The sequence below is a fragment of the Heterocephalus glaber genome, unplaced genomic scaffold (genome assembly GCF_053883595.1).
Source record: "Heterocephalus glaber isolate CG9 unplaced genomic scaffold, H.glaber_assembly_v1.0 deba00000281, whole genome shotgun sequence".
In the NCBI taxonomy this organism is placed as follows: Eukaryota; Metazoa; Chordata; class Mammalia; order Rodentia; family Bathyergidae; genus Heterocephalus; species Heterocephalus glaber.
The window spans coordinates 17,068,371-17,083,658 of NW_028258139.1; the positions used below are offsets into that span (position 1 = coordinate 17,068,371).

General features: G+C 50.2%; 1 protein-coding gene across 2 annotated transcripts in view; it reads left to right on the forward strand.

The window, feature by feature from the left end:
• The window catches only part of Col22a1 (collagen type XXII alpha 1 chain), a 254,572-nt gene that overhangs the window by 94,060 nt on the left and 145,224 nt on the right, over positions 1–15,288 (forward strand). For both annotated transcript variants that reach the window (XM_021251585.2, XM_087187298.1), the window contains exons 12-15: positions 1,658–1,711; positions 2,734–2,787; positions 3,801–3,854; positions 6,131–6,175. In XM_021251585.2, the coding sequence (XP_021107244.2) occupies positions 1,658–1,711; positions 2,734–2,787; positions 3,801–3,854; positions 6,131–6,175 (207 nt within the window). The remainder of the gene's footprint in view (positions 1–1,657; positions 1,712–2,733; positions 2,788–3,800; positions 3,855–6,130; positions 6,176–15,288) is intronic.

Here is a 15,288-nt window from a genome sequence, read left to right on the forward strand (position 1 = left end):
AAAATATGTCCACATTCAGTTCTCATGTGAAAATAGCGTGAGACTCTGCCTTGCAGGGGTTGTAACCGAGGATCAGAGAGGCTGGCGATGTTCTTAATGGGGAAGGAATAGGCCTGCAGCTGTGAGTTTCTCTTATCAAAGCCACTGAAGGGAGCTGATGGGGAGTCCAAGTGGGAAATTCTGGAAGGTGGATCACAGGGTTAGTCCATGACAGTGTACTGTGGAGTTTAGATTGGAATATCCACACATATATGTAGATATTGGAATATCTACATATTATCACATTTGAAATATCTTGGCCAGGCTGAATCCTTTGAGGACACATAAGAGCAGGGATCCATCTAATGAAATGCCAGGATCACACAATGCCTTCAAGATGGTAGTTTCTCAGCTGTGTTTATTTGTAGTATTGGCTTGGTTATCTTAACCGTATAAAACAAAATTCAAAAAGAGATGCTACACCTTGCAACTCAGAAAATACTGACTTCTAAAGAGACATGTAGTTAGATTCTTAGGACACACAGCAAAGATGACCACCCCCTCATCAGAGTGGATATTCCTTGCTATGTTGAACTAGTTATTTAAAACAGTTGCCAAGTTGTTCGTGGCCTACCGCTAGGTGTACAGTCCCTCTCTGTAGACAGAGACTAAGGCTCAGGACATTTCTCTAACCTGGGCAAAGTCACCAGGACTGAGGGACAAGGAGGAAATTTGAGGCTGCAATTCAATGACTCTAGAGACCTTTGACTTTCCACCATACCCTGCTCCCTAGGCTAAAGGAGAGCAAGCTGTGATTCCATGTCCAACCATTATCTGTCTCTCTGTGCCACACAGGGTTCCAGGTGGCTGTGAGAATATCCCACTCTGTGCTCTACTGTGCCTTCACATACAGTGGGGGTCCCAACACTTGATTTGCAGGATTTCTAGGTGTCTAGTGAGCTGATGGGTGTGCAGATGCTGCTATGTATTATGAAAGTGGAAAGGAGTGAGAGAGAAGAGAAGATATGTTTACGTGCCCCTGAACCTGGACAAAAGCTGCTTTGTGTTTGTGCTTGTCACCTGCATTTGCATGTGAATTACTAGAATGAAGTTTGTCCCAATTTGAAAAGACAAACTGAAGTCCTGTTCTAGCCCAGTGGCTCTCAGCCAGGAGTGACTGCCTCCCAGGAGACATTTGGGTGAGTCTGGTGACACTTTCAGTTTTTACAACTGGGTCGTGCAGCTGGCACCAAGAGAGGCTGCTAAGGCACAGACACCACCACATCAAAGACTCGCCAGCCAGTGTGTCTGGCCCTCTACTCTATACATGGGACACTGAGTCCTGCGGGAGGAGGGGACAGACCCCCAGCTGGGGGACAGTATTGAGTAGAGCTCCTCACCCGTTTTGTCGGATGCACACAGATAACCTGGGATCTTGTTCAAGTGTGGATGGTGATGTAGTCAGTTTGGCTTGGTGAAGCGCCTGGGAATCTGCATATCTTACCCTTTCCCAAGACATGTCCCAGCTGCAGACTGACGATCACCCTTTGAAAAGCAAGGTTTGACCACAACCTCCTTTATCTGCCTGGCACCTTCTCCATGGCAGCCACATCCCAAGAGGCTGTCTTAGGACTGCCTGTATCTTTTACCAATTGCTGGTCTTTTTCTCTCCTCCTAGGAATCCCTGGGCCTTCCTGGTCCTCCTGGGAGAGATGGCAGCAAAGGCATGAGAGTAAGTTCTGTCCTGCTGTCCCAGATCACATGGAAGCACCAGGCCAGGACCTCCTGGCCCAAACCCTGTGTCCTGGACTGGACATTGACAGTGCCAGGCCCTAGCTGGGGCTCATTTGCACCAGATGTTCTCAGGTCCCTGGCTCAGCTTGATTGTTACACCAATACCAGAAGCCACTGATGGGACCCAGGCAACCGCTGTGTGTCCTTGGAAGCTGCTTCCTCACTTAGTCCACAAGTAGCTTTACAGAGTCTGGTTCACCTCAGTGTTCAGGCAGGAACTGGCTTCAGTGAGGGAAGGGATCACCCAAGTCCCCAGTCCATAGGTAGATGAGTCCTCAGTGAGACCCAGGCAGTGCCCCAGACCCCATGTGGCCAGCCACACTCCTGTTACTCAGACCCACCTCGCTGTCCACCTTGCCTGCCTCCGGGCTGGACCATGCTCCAGGAACCCAAGCAAGGGGATCTCAAAGAGTAGGTCAGTCTGCTTCTAAGAAAAAGTATATTATTTTTCCACCAAGAACCCAAACATAGATTGGTTCTGAACTCTCCACCTCTCTGTTTCTTTGCCATTTTTCAGCCGAGTGTGATTAAGTTTCAGAGTGGAAACTGAGTCATATGCACACATAAGTCCACAACCGGTTGCACCTAAAGACAGGGTGCTTGAGGTCCTGGAAACTAGGGGAGAAAGGGGATTTCCTGAGTCCCTCCAGGTCGCTACACCCTTTCCATGATGGTGACCATCACTGGGACTCCAGATCTATTTTCTGTCCAGATCCAATTTTGTTGATCTCGAGCAGTAGCAGCCAGGGAGAGGAGAGGTAACACTGTATGCTCTGAAGATCAACTCCTTTGTTTACAGAAAGAGTTTTCCAGAGGAGCCTGGGTTTCTCTCCCCTGGCTGTGTGACTAATTCTCTGTGACAAATTCTGAGCTACAGAAAATGGTCTCTGGGAAGCTTTGGGCCACTCTGGGGTGCCTGGACCTGTGTCCTGCTTATCATGTGTTGCTTTGTGTGCACAGGGAGAGCCAGGAGAGCCGGGGGAGCCAGGACTGCCTGGAGAGGTGGGCATGCGGGTAAGTGTCTCTGTGAGCTGTACTTTGCTAATGTTCCCAGGGACCAAGTCCTGGTACAAAGCCAGTTGTTTTAGGTGTAGATAAAATGTCCACATTATTTCTTTCCTTCCCATACAGGGGCATATATGTGTGTGTAAGGGTGGGATTCCATGCATATATAATTTGTGCTGAATTCTGGCAAGAAATGGACCATACACTTGGCATTTTATCTTTTATGTCTATCAAGAGGTTTGAGATACCTTTCCAGACCAATAGATAGACCCAATCTACTCTACTTAATCAGTGTCTAGTATTGCACGATACCAATGCCATTGCAATTTATATAACCTTTCCCCTATTTATAGACCTGACATTTCTTTCAAATTTATCCCATGTTTTTCACTGAAATCAATGAAGCATGCATGTGTGCATATGTGTGTGTGTGTGTGTGTGTGTGTGTGTTTCTCTTTATATACACTATTTTTATTGCAGTAGGATAGATTATAAAAATTAGGCTTCCCCTGGCTGAGTAAGTGAACATTTTTATTTTAGGAGATTTTAATAGGTGTTTGGATAGCAGTTCACTGTCTGGGTAGCAGAGGAGGCTTGGGCTTTTCAGACTTCTGTTGGGCACATTGTCAGGACTCATTCATGCAGTGCTGACAATGTGACAGTGTATGAATGAGGAGCCACAGGAGTCAGTCTCAGCCTATAAGAAGCTATGAGCATGTCCAGGCCCAGGGACCCAGGAGAGGTGGGAATGGGAATTGCTGCCTGTGGGTTTGCAATAACTCAGAGGCACACCCTTAGCAGTTCCTTGAGCTTTAGTAGATCAGGGTGTGATAGTGGCTCCATCAGGCAGCACAAAGCCTGAGCTCTTGTGGGCGGGGAAGCTGAGATTGCACGGGGGTCTACCGGGGAGACAGATGCAGGCAGCAGCAGCCCTAGCTGTCCTTCTGCCAACATCCCTGACTGAGCAGCTCTTGTCGTCTCTTTCCATCTCCAATCTTTTCTTTGTGAACACTCTTCTGCAGGGTCCCCAAGGACTGCCTGGACTTCCAGGGCCTCCCGGGCACGTTGGGGCTCCGGTAAGTAAATTCACCTCTCTGGGAGGGGTTTGGTCCCTTTCTCCAGAAATCAGGAGCCAAGCTCTCTACCCAGCCACCCACCTACATCTCCACAATGGCACTGTCTCAATGACTTTCTGGTTGCTGGGACAAAATACCTGATGCCCACAAGGTAAAGGAAGGGAGGTTTATTTTCACTCACAGTTTATAGAGGCTTCAGTCTATAGTCTGGCATGGACTAGTGGAGGGCGGCAGGGAAGCAGGGCAGAGGGGCATGGGAGAGGAGAAGCAGTTCATGGCAGGCAGCAGTAAGCAGTGTAACTTCTTTCTTTCCCTTTATATTCCATTCAGGCTACACGCCTATTGGCTGGTGTCACTCACACCCAGAAAGTCTTCCCTCTCAGTAAATCCATCAAATATACCCAAACCAATTGCTGGCCTAATCCAGTATTATATACCTATGATCCAGTATCACACATCCATGATCCAGCCACCTCCCAAAAGCCCCACATATGAGAGCATGATGCTTTGGGGGAGACGTCCAGATAAAAGCCATAACAGGGACCCTCTGTCTTGCACATATTTGTGCCAAGAAAATATTGGTCTCTCTTCTCTCAGACTTGCAATTCTTAAATGCTATGGAACTTAAGAATCATCTGGGGGACAGGTTTAAACACATATTCCTGGGACTCCATTCCAAGATAATGAAGCAAAGCAGAGCCTAGGAGTTTCTGATACTTGATCTAAAGAAGTCATTGTTATCCACCCGTCCAGTCCTGCACTCCTGGAAGGGAAGTGGAGTCTTTTGAAGTTTTAGGCATAGATCAGTACAGATGCAAGGTGGGTGTTCAGAGTGGCCAATGTACAGTGCATAGATAAGGTACAGAAAGGGCAGTGGCTTCTTACACATCAGTCCTATTCTTGATTCTCATTACAAAATATTTGAGATTATCTCCAAATGAAAGAAGGAATACAAAAAGTCATTTTCAAACAAAGCAGCTTGCATTGCCTCATGGGCTTCTAAGCACTCTGATCTCTGCTATGCAGAAGGTTTTTAAATTTGATATGACCCCATTTGTTAATTTTTGATGATATTTCTTGTATCGATAGATACATGCATACCTATGTTTGTAGCAACACAGTTCATAATAACTAAATCTTGGAAGAGACCCGTATGCCCATCAACAGATGAATGAACATAGAAAATGTGGTGTTTGTACACAATGGAGCACTACCCTACCATAAAGATAAACTTGAGTCATTTGTAGGAAAAAGAATGCACCCTGAGACCATAATATTTAGTGAGGTAAATCAGATACACAAGCTTAAATATTGCATGATTTCTCTTCTAGGAGAAACCCAGAATATAAAGAGCAAAATACAAGATAGATAATATGAAATAGGGAGATAGATCTTTTACAAATGGAAGGAGGGCCAAGAGATAGAGAGAGGAGAGGAAAAGGAGATGAAAAAGATGTTTGAGATGTGTTAGGTGCATGTACCAACTCACCATGAGGAATGTAATCATAATGTACTGCAAACATTACTAATAAAATTGAAAAAAAGAACAACTCTGTTCTCAGTGTGTAGGGACAAATTATTTAGACAGGGTTAAAATGGCATCAGTGTGCACTTGCCTCACTGACCTGGGTGGTCTTTAAGACCCTCTGTCCTTCAGGACAGCATCTTGTGGCTTTGGCCCTATGCTTTTCTACAGGCCAAAGATGTGTATTTTATCCCTGGGATCAGAAAATAGGTCTAAGCAGTATCTGTCATGTTTAACACCCAGTCTGTAAAATGTTCAGTGGCCCTTTCTGCAAGAAAAGAGAGGAGAGGAAGCGACCACACACAGAGCACATCGCATAGGTACTGGGTGCTGCTCTAGGGGAAGGAGGATGTGTGCTAGAGGGGCCCGGAGTCTCCAGTTCAGTGTTGGGATCCGTTCCTGGAATCCATGGTCATGATGGAGTTCACAGGTTCCAGATGGTGTGGTGACTGATCCCAAAGCTATGAGTCAGCCCTTGGCCAGCTGGGTTCAGTTGTGTCTCAGTCTACAGCTGTAAGGACCTGGTGAACCCAGGCCAGGTAGCGGCCCCAGAGCTGGCCTCCCGTGGGAAGCGTGCAGGTTGCTGTGTGAGATCACAGTGAAACAGGTCTTCATCCCCCACCCATCCTGGCGCCCTGGGCTAGGAGCTGCCTGGCAGGTTCTCCCCAGGCCTGCAGTGGTAACAGAGGCCATTCTAAAGGCAGAGAAGCTACACACGGCCATGGTGGGTCACTGCTCTTTTTTCCTCCAGGGACTTCAAGGAGAACGAGGCGAAAGGGGGATTCGAGGAGAAAAGGTATTTACAATGTACACGAACCAGCCAATATGGCTTTTCATGAAAAAGAGGGAGAAGGTACCAGGGACTGCCCACTCTGTATGTGAGATGTGTGTACATGCATGTGCATGCCTATGGGTCATTACGATATAGACAGTCTGTTAATTCTCCACCCAAAGAATACATCTTGACATAAGGTGGTGTCCTTGGTACCTGAGAGCCTTACCATCCTTGCCTGCTGTGCAGTAGAGCTCAAGGTCAAGGCTTCCAGTCCACAGAGGACTGGGGCACTGGAGGTCCTAGTTGCTATCCTGGATCACATCTTATTTGGCAAGCTACCTCACATCTCTGCTCCACATTACCTTGGCTCTCATTGAGAGGGAGGAGCCATGGTGCCCACAGTGGCACTGGTGAGCACACTGGAGCCTTGGCCATCAAGGCTTACATTCAGGCTCTTCAGCGTGGGCTGCCACAGTGGCCAGCACATCCAGGCAGGGCTCCCAATGGCTGTCCCTTCATAGCACGCCACCAGGTGACAGTGGAAGAATTCTCAGACTAGGATCATCCACATGTTAATGCCATGGGCTGTTCGAAGTTCAGCTGGGTGAGGACCAAGGACTGCAATTCCCATGCTCCCCTTCTTCTCAAGCCACAAGTTGCCACTGAGATCTCAGCACCCTCCCCAACCCACTCAGCCAGTTCCTTGAGTCATGGACCAAGTAATCCAGAATCTGGGCTTCACTTATGCCCTCAGCTACCTGACACCTGCTCAGGGTGTACCCTGCTCTCTCATCCCACTGCACATACTTCTCTAGTTTTATCAGGAATTTTCACTATTAAGTAGTTTAGTTTTATTTCATATATTTGGAACATAATGAAAAATGCTCTGATTTTGCCATCTTTGTAGAGTTACAGCCAATACTCCGGCCCAGTCTCAGCAGGATTCACCCTTACAGATTCAATACTCTTTATGCAACACTGGGTATTCACTTCTGAATGCTGTTTGTTGTTGCTTATGCGGTGCTTTCTCCTGTCTGCTATGTAGTTATTAGGGGTTATTCACAATGACTGTGCAATGTTCCATTGGTGTATAAACCATAATTCCTGTGCTCCTGGTGTTTATCATTTAGGGTTGATTGCAGGTTTTTGCTATTACAAATAATACTTTGGTGGGTGCTTTTTAACCTGTAGCTTTGTTTATCTCTTTATTTTCAAATTTAGGATTATTTCCTTAGGCTGCTTCCTCAGAAGTGAAGCTATTGGTCAGAGAAAATGAGCCTGTTTTTGTGGCCCTGAAAGCACATTTCCTTGGTCATTGGTATCATCACAATGAAACAAAACATTTAGTACCAGGTGTAAGTGTTTGCATCCCTTGAGTATTTGGAGCCTTTTTTTGTGGTACCAGGATTGAACCCAGGGCTTTTGCACAGATATACATCCCCAGACCTATTTTTATATTTTATTTTGACACAGGATATAACTCAGTTGCCCAGGCTGGGCTCAAACTTGTGCTCCTCCTGTCTCAGGCTCAGGAGTTTCACTGTTTTCATATACTTGCTCACCAGCTAGAGCTCCTTCCATGGCCCTTCTCCTTCTCCAGTTCCAGGGACTTGAAAGCGACGTTTGGAGTACACGTGAATTTGGGCTCACTGTGGCTTGAGCCATTGGGCAGTACTGGACTCAGTGGAGTGAGGATCTGATGGGCAGGAGCAAGCAAGGTGGGGACTGACCCGGCAGCAGGGCTGGGCTCTGGAAGCAGGAGGAACATCGAAGCTCAGGGATGTTCAGAGTTCATGGTGGGCTCCACAGTGTCTCAGGCTGAAGGCAGAGGCATGGCAGTCATGTCCTTGCTGTCACTGGAGAGCTCAGTCAGGACTACAGGCTTGTCCCTTGGTGGCAGTGTGGAACAGCCAGTTGCAGGCCAGTCCAGGCTCTACCTTTGGGTCCCAAGAGCATAGTGGCAAAAGAGATGTTTGCAAGGTCCACTCAGCACATGCTGCAGCTCTGCAGTGCTGAGTGTGGACTCTGGGATATAGCTGACCCTTGGTGAATGTCTGCTGAATCCATGAATGCATAATGATGCTGTAACATCCCAAGCCCAGGACTACCTCTCCTACAGGAAGGGCAGTAGGTGAGTGGTAGTTGTGGAATCCCAAGCGAAGGAGAGTCAACTGCGCAGGCCTGGGTGTGTGCAGACAAGCGGCAGCCACATTTGGAGGGGATGTGCACCTCAGAACCCCAGAACTTTGGTCATTAGTTTGAGGTCCAATACCAATATGAGACCCCAGGGAGCAGACACCCAGCAGCCCTGGTCAGCCTGAGAAGGCTCCTCCTCTAGGGAGGCCTTGGAGGTGGCTTCTCCACTCACTTAAGGCCTGTGCCAGGGCTGGGCAAGGAAAACCCGGGGTCCAAAGGCAGGAGGGCTCACTTTGGGGGGCTATAGAGGTCTTGCTCATGGGACCTCAGCTCACTTCCCCTGGGGCCAGTGTACCAGCATATTCTGTGGGCGCAGGAGATGTGGGCTCATGTCACTCAGCACTGATAGGAAGTGTGAGAGGGAGATTTAGAGAGAAAACACAATCCTTTTCTTCCTTGAGTCTTGGTTCTTCCTACATCCCTGCACTGTGAACCTGAGGCACCTCCCAGCCTTGCATCTGTCACCTGGTTTACACAAAGTGCTGGGACTGTCAGCCCATTTACACATGGCACTGGGGCTGATAGAGGTACCTCCTGCATTGTCTTCTACCTTATGAAAAAAATTGAAGACAGCACCTAAGCATTGCAGACTATTTTTAATCCATATTATTCTAAAGTGCCATCAAATATTTAAAAATATATATGCATGACCACTGATCCATGTAGCCTATAGTCTGGTTAGAAATGTGCAGACAGTTGAATTGATTTATTCACCCATTCATTCCTTCACTAGCCCACCCATACCCCAAGGTGCCCGCCTGCCTGTCTCAAGCCTTTGCCTGAACTTCTCTGCCTCTTGGCTCTAGCATTACTCCCCCAGAATCTTCCTAGATCCCTCGCCTGTCCCAGAGCTCCCATTTCTGTGTCTCTAGAAGCCCTGGAACCATGGTCACTTACACTGTGTTTATTTGTCATACTTGGAGCATCACACACACACACACACACACCTTCCTGATTTCTGGATCTTCACTGCCTGTGACAGCACAGGGAGCAAAGTTCACAAGCAGTTGTTATCCTGTGACAGACTGGCATGGGATGAGGCACCAGGTGGGAGACACTGCAAGAACCAAAATGGAACTTGGTGCAGATGGCTTTCGCCAACAAGTGCTTGAACCTGGACTTCTTGGAGATGTGTAGTATGAGTCCAGGTGATTTATTTTGGAGCTCAAACCAAGATGAAGCCACAGAGTGGAGAAAACATCCAACAGGAAGCTGTCTTGTCAGCCAGGGAACATCATGGGGAGAAAGCACTCTGGAGCAAGCCGCTATGTGAATACGGCCTCCATGCTCCGGATGCGGTAGTGTCAGCTGAGCTTCTGAGCAGTAGTGAGATTTGCTTTCTGAGATGTGAAGGCTGTAAAGCTGAGGGCTCTGTGGGTCATGTGCCAGGCTACTGGGACCTCAGTTTCCTCCCCTGAAGAATGGAAATTAATTTCTTCCCTGAAGCTTGTTAGAAGGCTGGATGAGGTAAGAGAAGCAAAGTGCCTAGCACATGACTGCCACATGCATGGATGTTCACTTCAATCCCTGCTGTTTCGGGAGAAACCTGTCTGCACATAGGGCTTTGTTTCTGCAGGAACACTGCTTTGAATCCAGAGCCTTTTCCAGGCATTGTTGGAGTGCTTCTCCGGCAAGTTCCCAAAGGCTGGTATTAAAGCTAATCAGGAATGCCGCATTCCTATGACAGTCCCAGATCTGGAAAGGACTGTAGAGAAAGCTGGAGTGCTTGCCGTACTGTGCAGATGGGGAAACTGAGGCAGTGTGTTTCCCCATGTGATGTGGCCTCTTGTGAGGAGAGCAAGTGCTAGAAACTCCCAGTCTGTCTGTCCCACTGAGGTACTCCGAGGCACAAGTGCAGAATGACCAGGTCCTTCCCCAGGGACTCTTGAGTCGACTCACAGCCCTTCCTCCTGCAGCAGCCTCCTTTTCAGGAAGCTGAGGAAGTGAAGGGCCACATCCGGGGAGGTCCAGGGCAGAGAGTCCAGCCTGAGTCCCCTTGCCCTTATCGGTGGCCTTGCTGTCTCCCTGCACAGTAATCCTGGAACTTCTGAGTGGGTCCGGGAGCTGTGCTCTCCAGTGTGACCTCTGAAAAGTGACTTAACCCCTGAGTCTGAAATTTGGCAAATGCAGAGGTTAAGTGTATTATTGACTGCATGATGCTTTGATGTGGAGTCAATTCAGAGGCTTAGAATGGTGCTGGGCAGTGTGTTATCACTGCAGGTTAGACGAGAGCCAGACACAGAGAGAAGGCTGGGGTATTAGACAGGGGACTCCCTGGCTCAGCTTTGCACATGACTTCTGTCTCCCTCGCCTCCGTACTGCATGATTTGGGGACAGTGGGTCTGTCCTGCAAGGAGGCTGGGCTCCATGATACTTTAGACCCCTTTCCAGTTCTTGTCTTCAATGGCTGCTTAGCATCATTATTTTCCTCAGGAACCCTCTCATTTCTTACATCAGCAAGAAGGAAGTTTCCCTCTTCCCTGAGACAGCCCCCTCCACCTGCCTGACCTCACCATATCCCAGGCCTGTCTTAGCTGAGAGACCCACCTGCCCATTGCTGTGGCCACCCCAGCAGCCCTGGGTGAGATGTTCTTTGTTACATAGGAGACAGCACTTCCTTTGGGGGTTTGCAGAAGGCACCTCTGCAGGCATCAAGGGGACTCAGGCTCTGCATGTGTGAGGAGGTCCTGGTGGTCCTGGCTCAGTGAAGCCAAAATGGGCTGTCTGTGCTGCTGGGCTTGGGATGATTGGCAAACTGTAAGGTATATCTAGCAAGGCACAGAGAGTGGAGTCCACTCACTGAAGAAATAAAAAATTGGGCATTCTGTGCCCCAGTTCTGCCTGGAAAAGCATGTCCCCTGACAACCATAGGAGGCTGAGAGCATTCCCTCTCCAAGCATCCTGAACAGGAAAGCTCAGAGAGAGGGGTCACAGTCAGGTGGAAACTGCCCACATTGGTGGCTGAGAATTGGCTTGGAGGTTCCTGGAGAGGTGCAGGCAGCCCTCCATGGCTCTCGGGTCCTTAGACACCTACTTCTACCCTCCCAAGGAGCCTGCGCTCTTTCTTGGACCACAGGGTGAGGGCATTATCTAACCCTTGCTAGGTGAGGGTGGGTCCATAACTGGGTGGGTTTGAACTTCCTGAGGACGGACAGACTGTTCTGTTTAGCCTGGTACCTGAGGCCACACCATTCAGCCCAAGTCCAGGAGGTGTCAGGGTGGGCCTTTGGAGTGCCCTGAATCCTGCCTTGGCATCACGTGTTTGTTCACTTCCTGCGTGTGCCAGGTCTGTGGATGTTACAAGCTATATCACAGGAGAGTCCTGCTCGGTGAAACTCACAGCTAGCGGGAAGGCAGGGCATGCCAGCTGTGGGCTGAGAGTCCCCAGAGGCAGAGATAGGGAACCTGGTCCCAAGAGAAACTACACTGGACAGGGACAGAGGGCCTTCAGGAGGCAGCAGCATTCCAGTTGGGTGGTGACGGTATGACTCACCCGCGTTGCGTCTTCTCTTAGGACCAGGCATTTCTCTTACCTGCCTGCAAAAGATTTGGACTCAAAACTAAAGCAAAGGGAAATAGAGCACTTTGAATGGCCCTTGGCAGCAGATGGAAGGAGTTAGAGTTCTGTCAAAGGCCATGGAATTGGAACTGGAGAGAGCTGCCATCTGTGTACCCTCGGCATAGGCCGTCCTGTTCTCTCTGTGCTGTCTTTGAGGTGGTGGGCAGAGGTCAGCAATGAGGAGAGGCTCACAGGGGGCCGCGCGGCTGCAGGCCAGGAAGCTGTTCTCAGTAACAGCAGCCTCTGACCACAGTGGTGGACCTGAGGAAGGCAGAGGACATAGACAGACATGCAGGCCAGGCCAGCGAGTGGGGCTCCATCCTACAGGGACAAGGAACACGGAGCAGAGGAGGGAAGGTTAGCATGCAGGAAATGTGCGCCTGTGCGGGAGCAGAACACAGAGTTGAGGAGGCGGGGAGGGGAAGGGCAGGTTGTCTCCTTGGAGGAGGGCTGGGGCCGATTTCTGAGGAAGTGACCCCAGATATTCCTCTGGTTTGACAGCAGGTTTCTATTATGGGTGAGGAGGCAGGGTAGGAACAGAACGTTTGGGCCCTCCCATGGTAAATGTGCCCATTATAAAGTCTCCAAACTGGAGTGGGCAGCCCGGGGCCTCCCGTGTTCAGCTGTGAGTGGGTCCAGTCCGCCCCCTGCTGTCAGAGGTGTGGAACTGCAGCGGGTGGTCTTGCCTGTGACTGCGGGATGGCCTGGAGGCCAGGAATGCTCCTGGGGCCTCACAGAGAACGCTGGGACAGGAATGCCACAGCCCCCTTTCGAGGATTGATGCTTAGCCCTGGTTGTCAACTGGATTGGGTTGAGAAGTGCCTTGAAGTGCGTGAAGCACACTTTGGGTGTATCTGTGAGGCTGCTTCCAGAGATGACTGCCGGGAGGGACAGCAAACTGAGGCGAGACCAGTGCTGAACCGGGCAGCAGGCCCTTCCAGTAGGCGGGGCCCTGGTGGAATAGAACCGGAAGGGGAGGAAGAAGCAGCCAGCATGCGCTTTCTCACCCTCCCTGCTTCCTGGCTGCCACGAGGTGAGCAACTTTCCCCCTCCATGCCCTCCACCATGATGCTCCCTGGTGTCTGGCTCTCTGTCCCCCTCTCCCTCTGCCTGCTCTGCTCCCCTCTCCTCTCCCTCATCTCCTCATCTTCACTCCCGCGGCCCCTCTGTCGGACAGCACTTCCAGCTCGGCCGGGTGCCCAGATGCTGACTGGAGGCGCTCCCTGCTGTCCCCGTGCCCACTTGGCCCTCTCCAGCCCTGCTGCTGCTCAGTTGCAGCTGCAAGGACTCTCGGCTCCAGATCCCCTCATCCCTGCTTGCAAGTCTGAGGCAGTAAGGGACAGGGCCTTGGGCGCAGGCTGAGCTCTTTGCTTTGAGGTGGAACTTGTAAAGTGGTACCCGGTAATCACGTCCGCCTTCTCTCCGAGCCCTGAGAAGGTTCTAGGCTCCAGGTGATGTGCATAGAGCTCTTCCCTGGAAGTCAGGGGACTTGGCTTTTGTCCTGTTCCATCATTCATTTCTGGGTGGTGCTGGACACAGCATACCCCTGTGGCTGTCAGTGTCTCCCCTGTACGTGGAGGGTGAGATCCCACAGACTCCGAGACCGTGCCCACTTACCAGCCTGGGAACCAAGGAAGAGCCCAGAATGCTGCCCAGTCATGCACAGGCCTCCAGGTGGCAGGAACAAGCTGAAGGTTAAGGGTCAGAAGCCTCTGGCTGTCATGCCGGCACCACAAGCTTGGCTGGGGTTAAGTGGCTTGTTGTCCCCTCAAGTTTCAGGCCTCAGTTTCCTCATTTGAACTCAAGCCTGCCAACCACAGAAAGAAGAAGCAGGAACCAGTTTGGGGTCACTTGACAGAGAGAGCATGCAGGCAGCTCTTCTCCTGATTGACCCAAGTCTTCTGTGATGAGAGGACTTTTAAAAGAAGTAACACATACTGGCTTCTGAAAGTAGAGATATGTACATCAGTTATCTGGATATATGAAATAATTTCCGAAAGATGGAAACATATGGTTACATTTACATTGATGCAAGATGAGGAGAAACCCCAAACTGCAGATCTGAGAGAGGTGCTGGAAAACCCCCCACCCCCAAGTACACATCAGTCCTGGGCAGTTGGCAGGGACCCACTGGGGCCACCACTTGGGAAACTAAGCTGTGCTGCTTCCCCCCATCCTCTACTTCAGTTGGGCAGAGAAACATCGAGTTTGTCCCCAGTCAGAGAGAGAGAGAGAGAGAGAGAGGGAGGGAGAGAGAGAGAGAGACCTTCTCCAAGAAAAAGAGGAGCAGTGAAGGAGGAAGTGCAAGTGCCCCGCGTCCCACCTGTGGGAGGCCCTGCCTGGGCCTGGTGTTGCAGAGTTGGAGCACAGGGAACAGCACCAGCACAGGCAGGCCACCTGACACGGCACAACAGGAAGGAGCAGAAAGCCGTGGCACTTTGGTCACATGACAAAGCGTTGGAAAGAGGGGTACCCACTGCAACAAAGAAATGAAAGACAGAAGTAGCAGTTGGGAAAAGAAAATTCCAGGGAACTCCAGGGAGAGTTCTGCATGGGTTTTATGTCAGAAAATGTCATCTGGGCCCACACTGTGAGGTCGGGGCCAGTCCTGGGGACATGGTGGTGAAGAACAGCCACACCACATGTCCTCCCATGAGCAGGAAAGCAAATGGGGTAAGGCCTGCAAATTGAATTAGGAGAGATGCACATGTGATCATAACCGAGCAGAGTAGGGCATCTCTCTAGATGAAAAGGTCAAGCAGGTGACACTGGAGTTGAGCCCCAGAGGGAGTTTAGCAGCCAGCAGAGGGGACAACAGGCGAGGCAGAAGGAAGCCACTGGGGAAGAGGCTGCTGGTGTCCGAGTCTTCCCTCTCAAGCATGTGCATCTCCCCATCACCTGGGTTTTTAAAGTCATCTGGAAGGATGATGGCAGCTGAGGACACTGGACCTGAGCTAACCCTTAAGTGGAACCTGGATCATCTGCGGGCATTGGCTGGGGGCCCAGGGAAGCCGTGTGTAGGCAGGAGGAGAACACTGGCCCTCACTGTCCACCATAGGCAGGTGTCTTAGATGTATTGTCTCCTTAGTCCTAGGATCTTTTGTCTAGAAGGTTATCACCATTCCCAGGAAGCAGTGTGAACAGGATGGTCTCAGAGAGGTGAAGTGACTTACCAGGTAGCAGGTAGTGAGAGAGTCAAGGCTGAGGGCGTGGGAACATCAGCAGTAGGATGGAGGTTGGAAAGCCTTGAGGATGATGCCTGATGTCAGCAGTCAGTTCCTAGGTGTATTCTAGGCACTGGGGACACAGAGGATGTTCCTGTGTGTGATAAGATGAATGTGTGATGCATGAAATGGGACTGCGTTCTTCTTACTGTGTA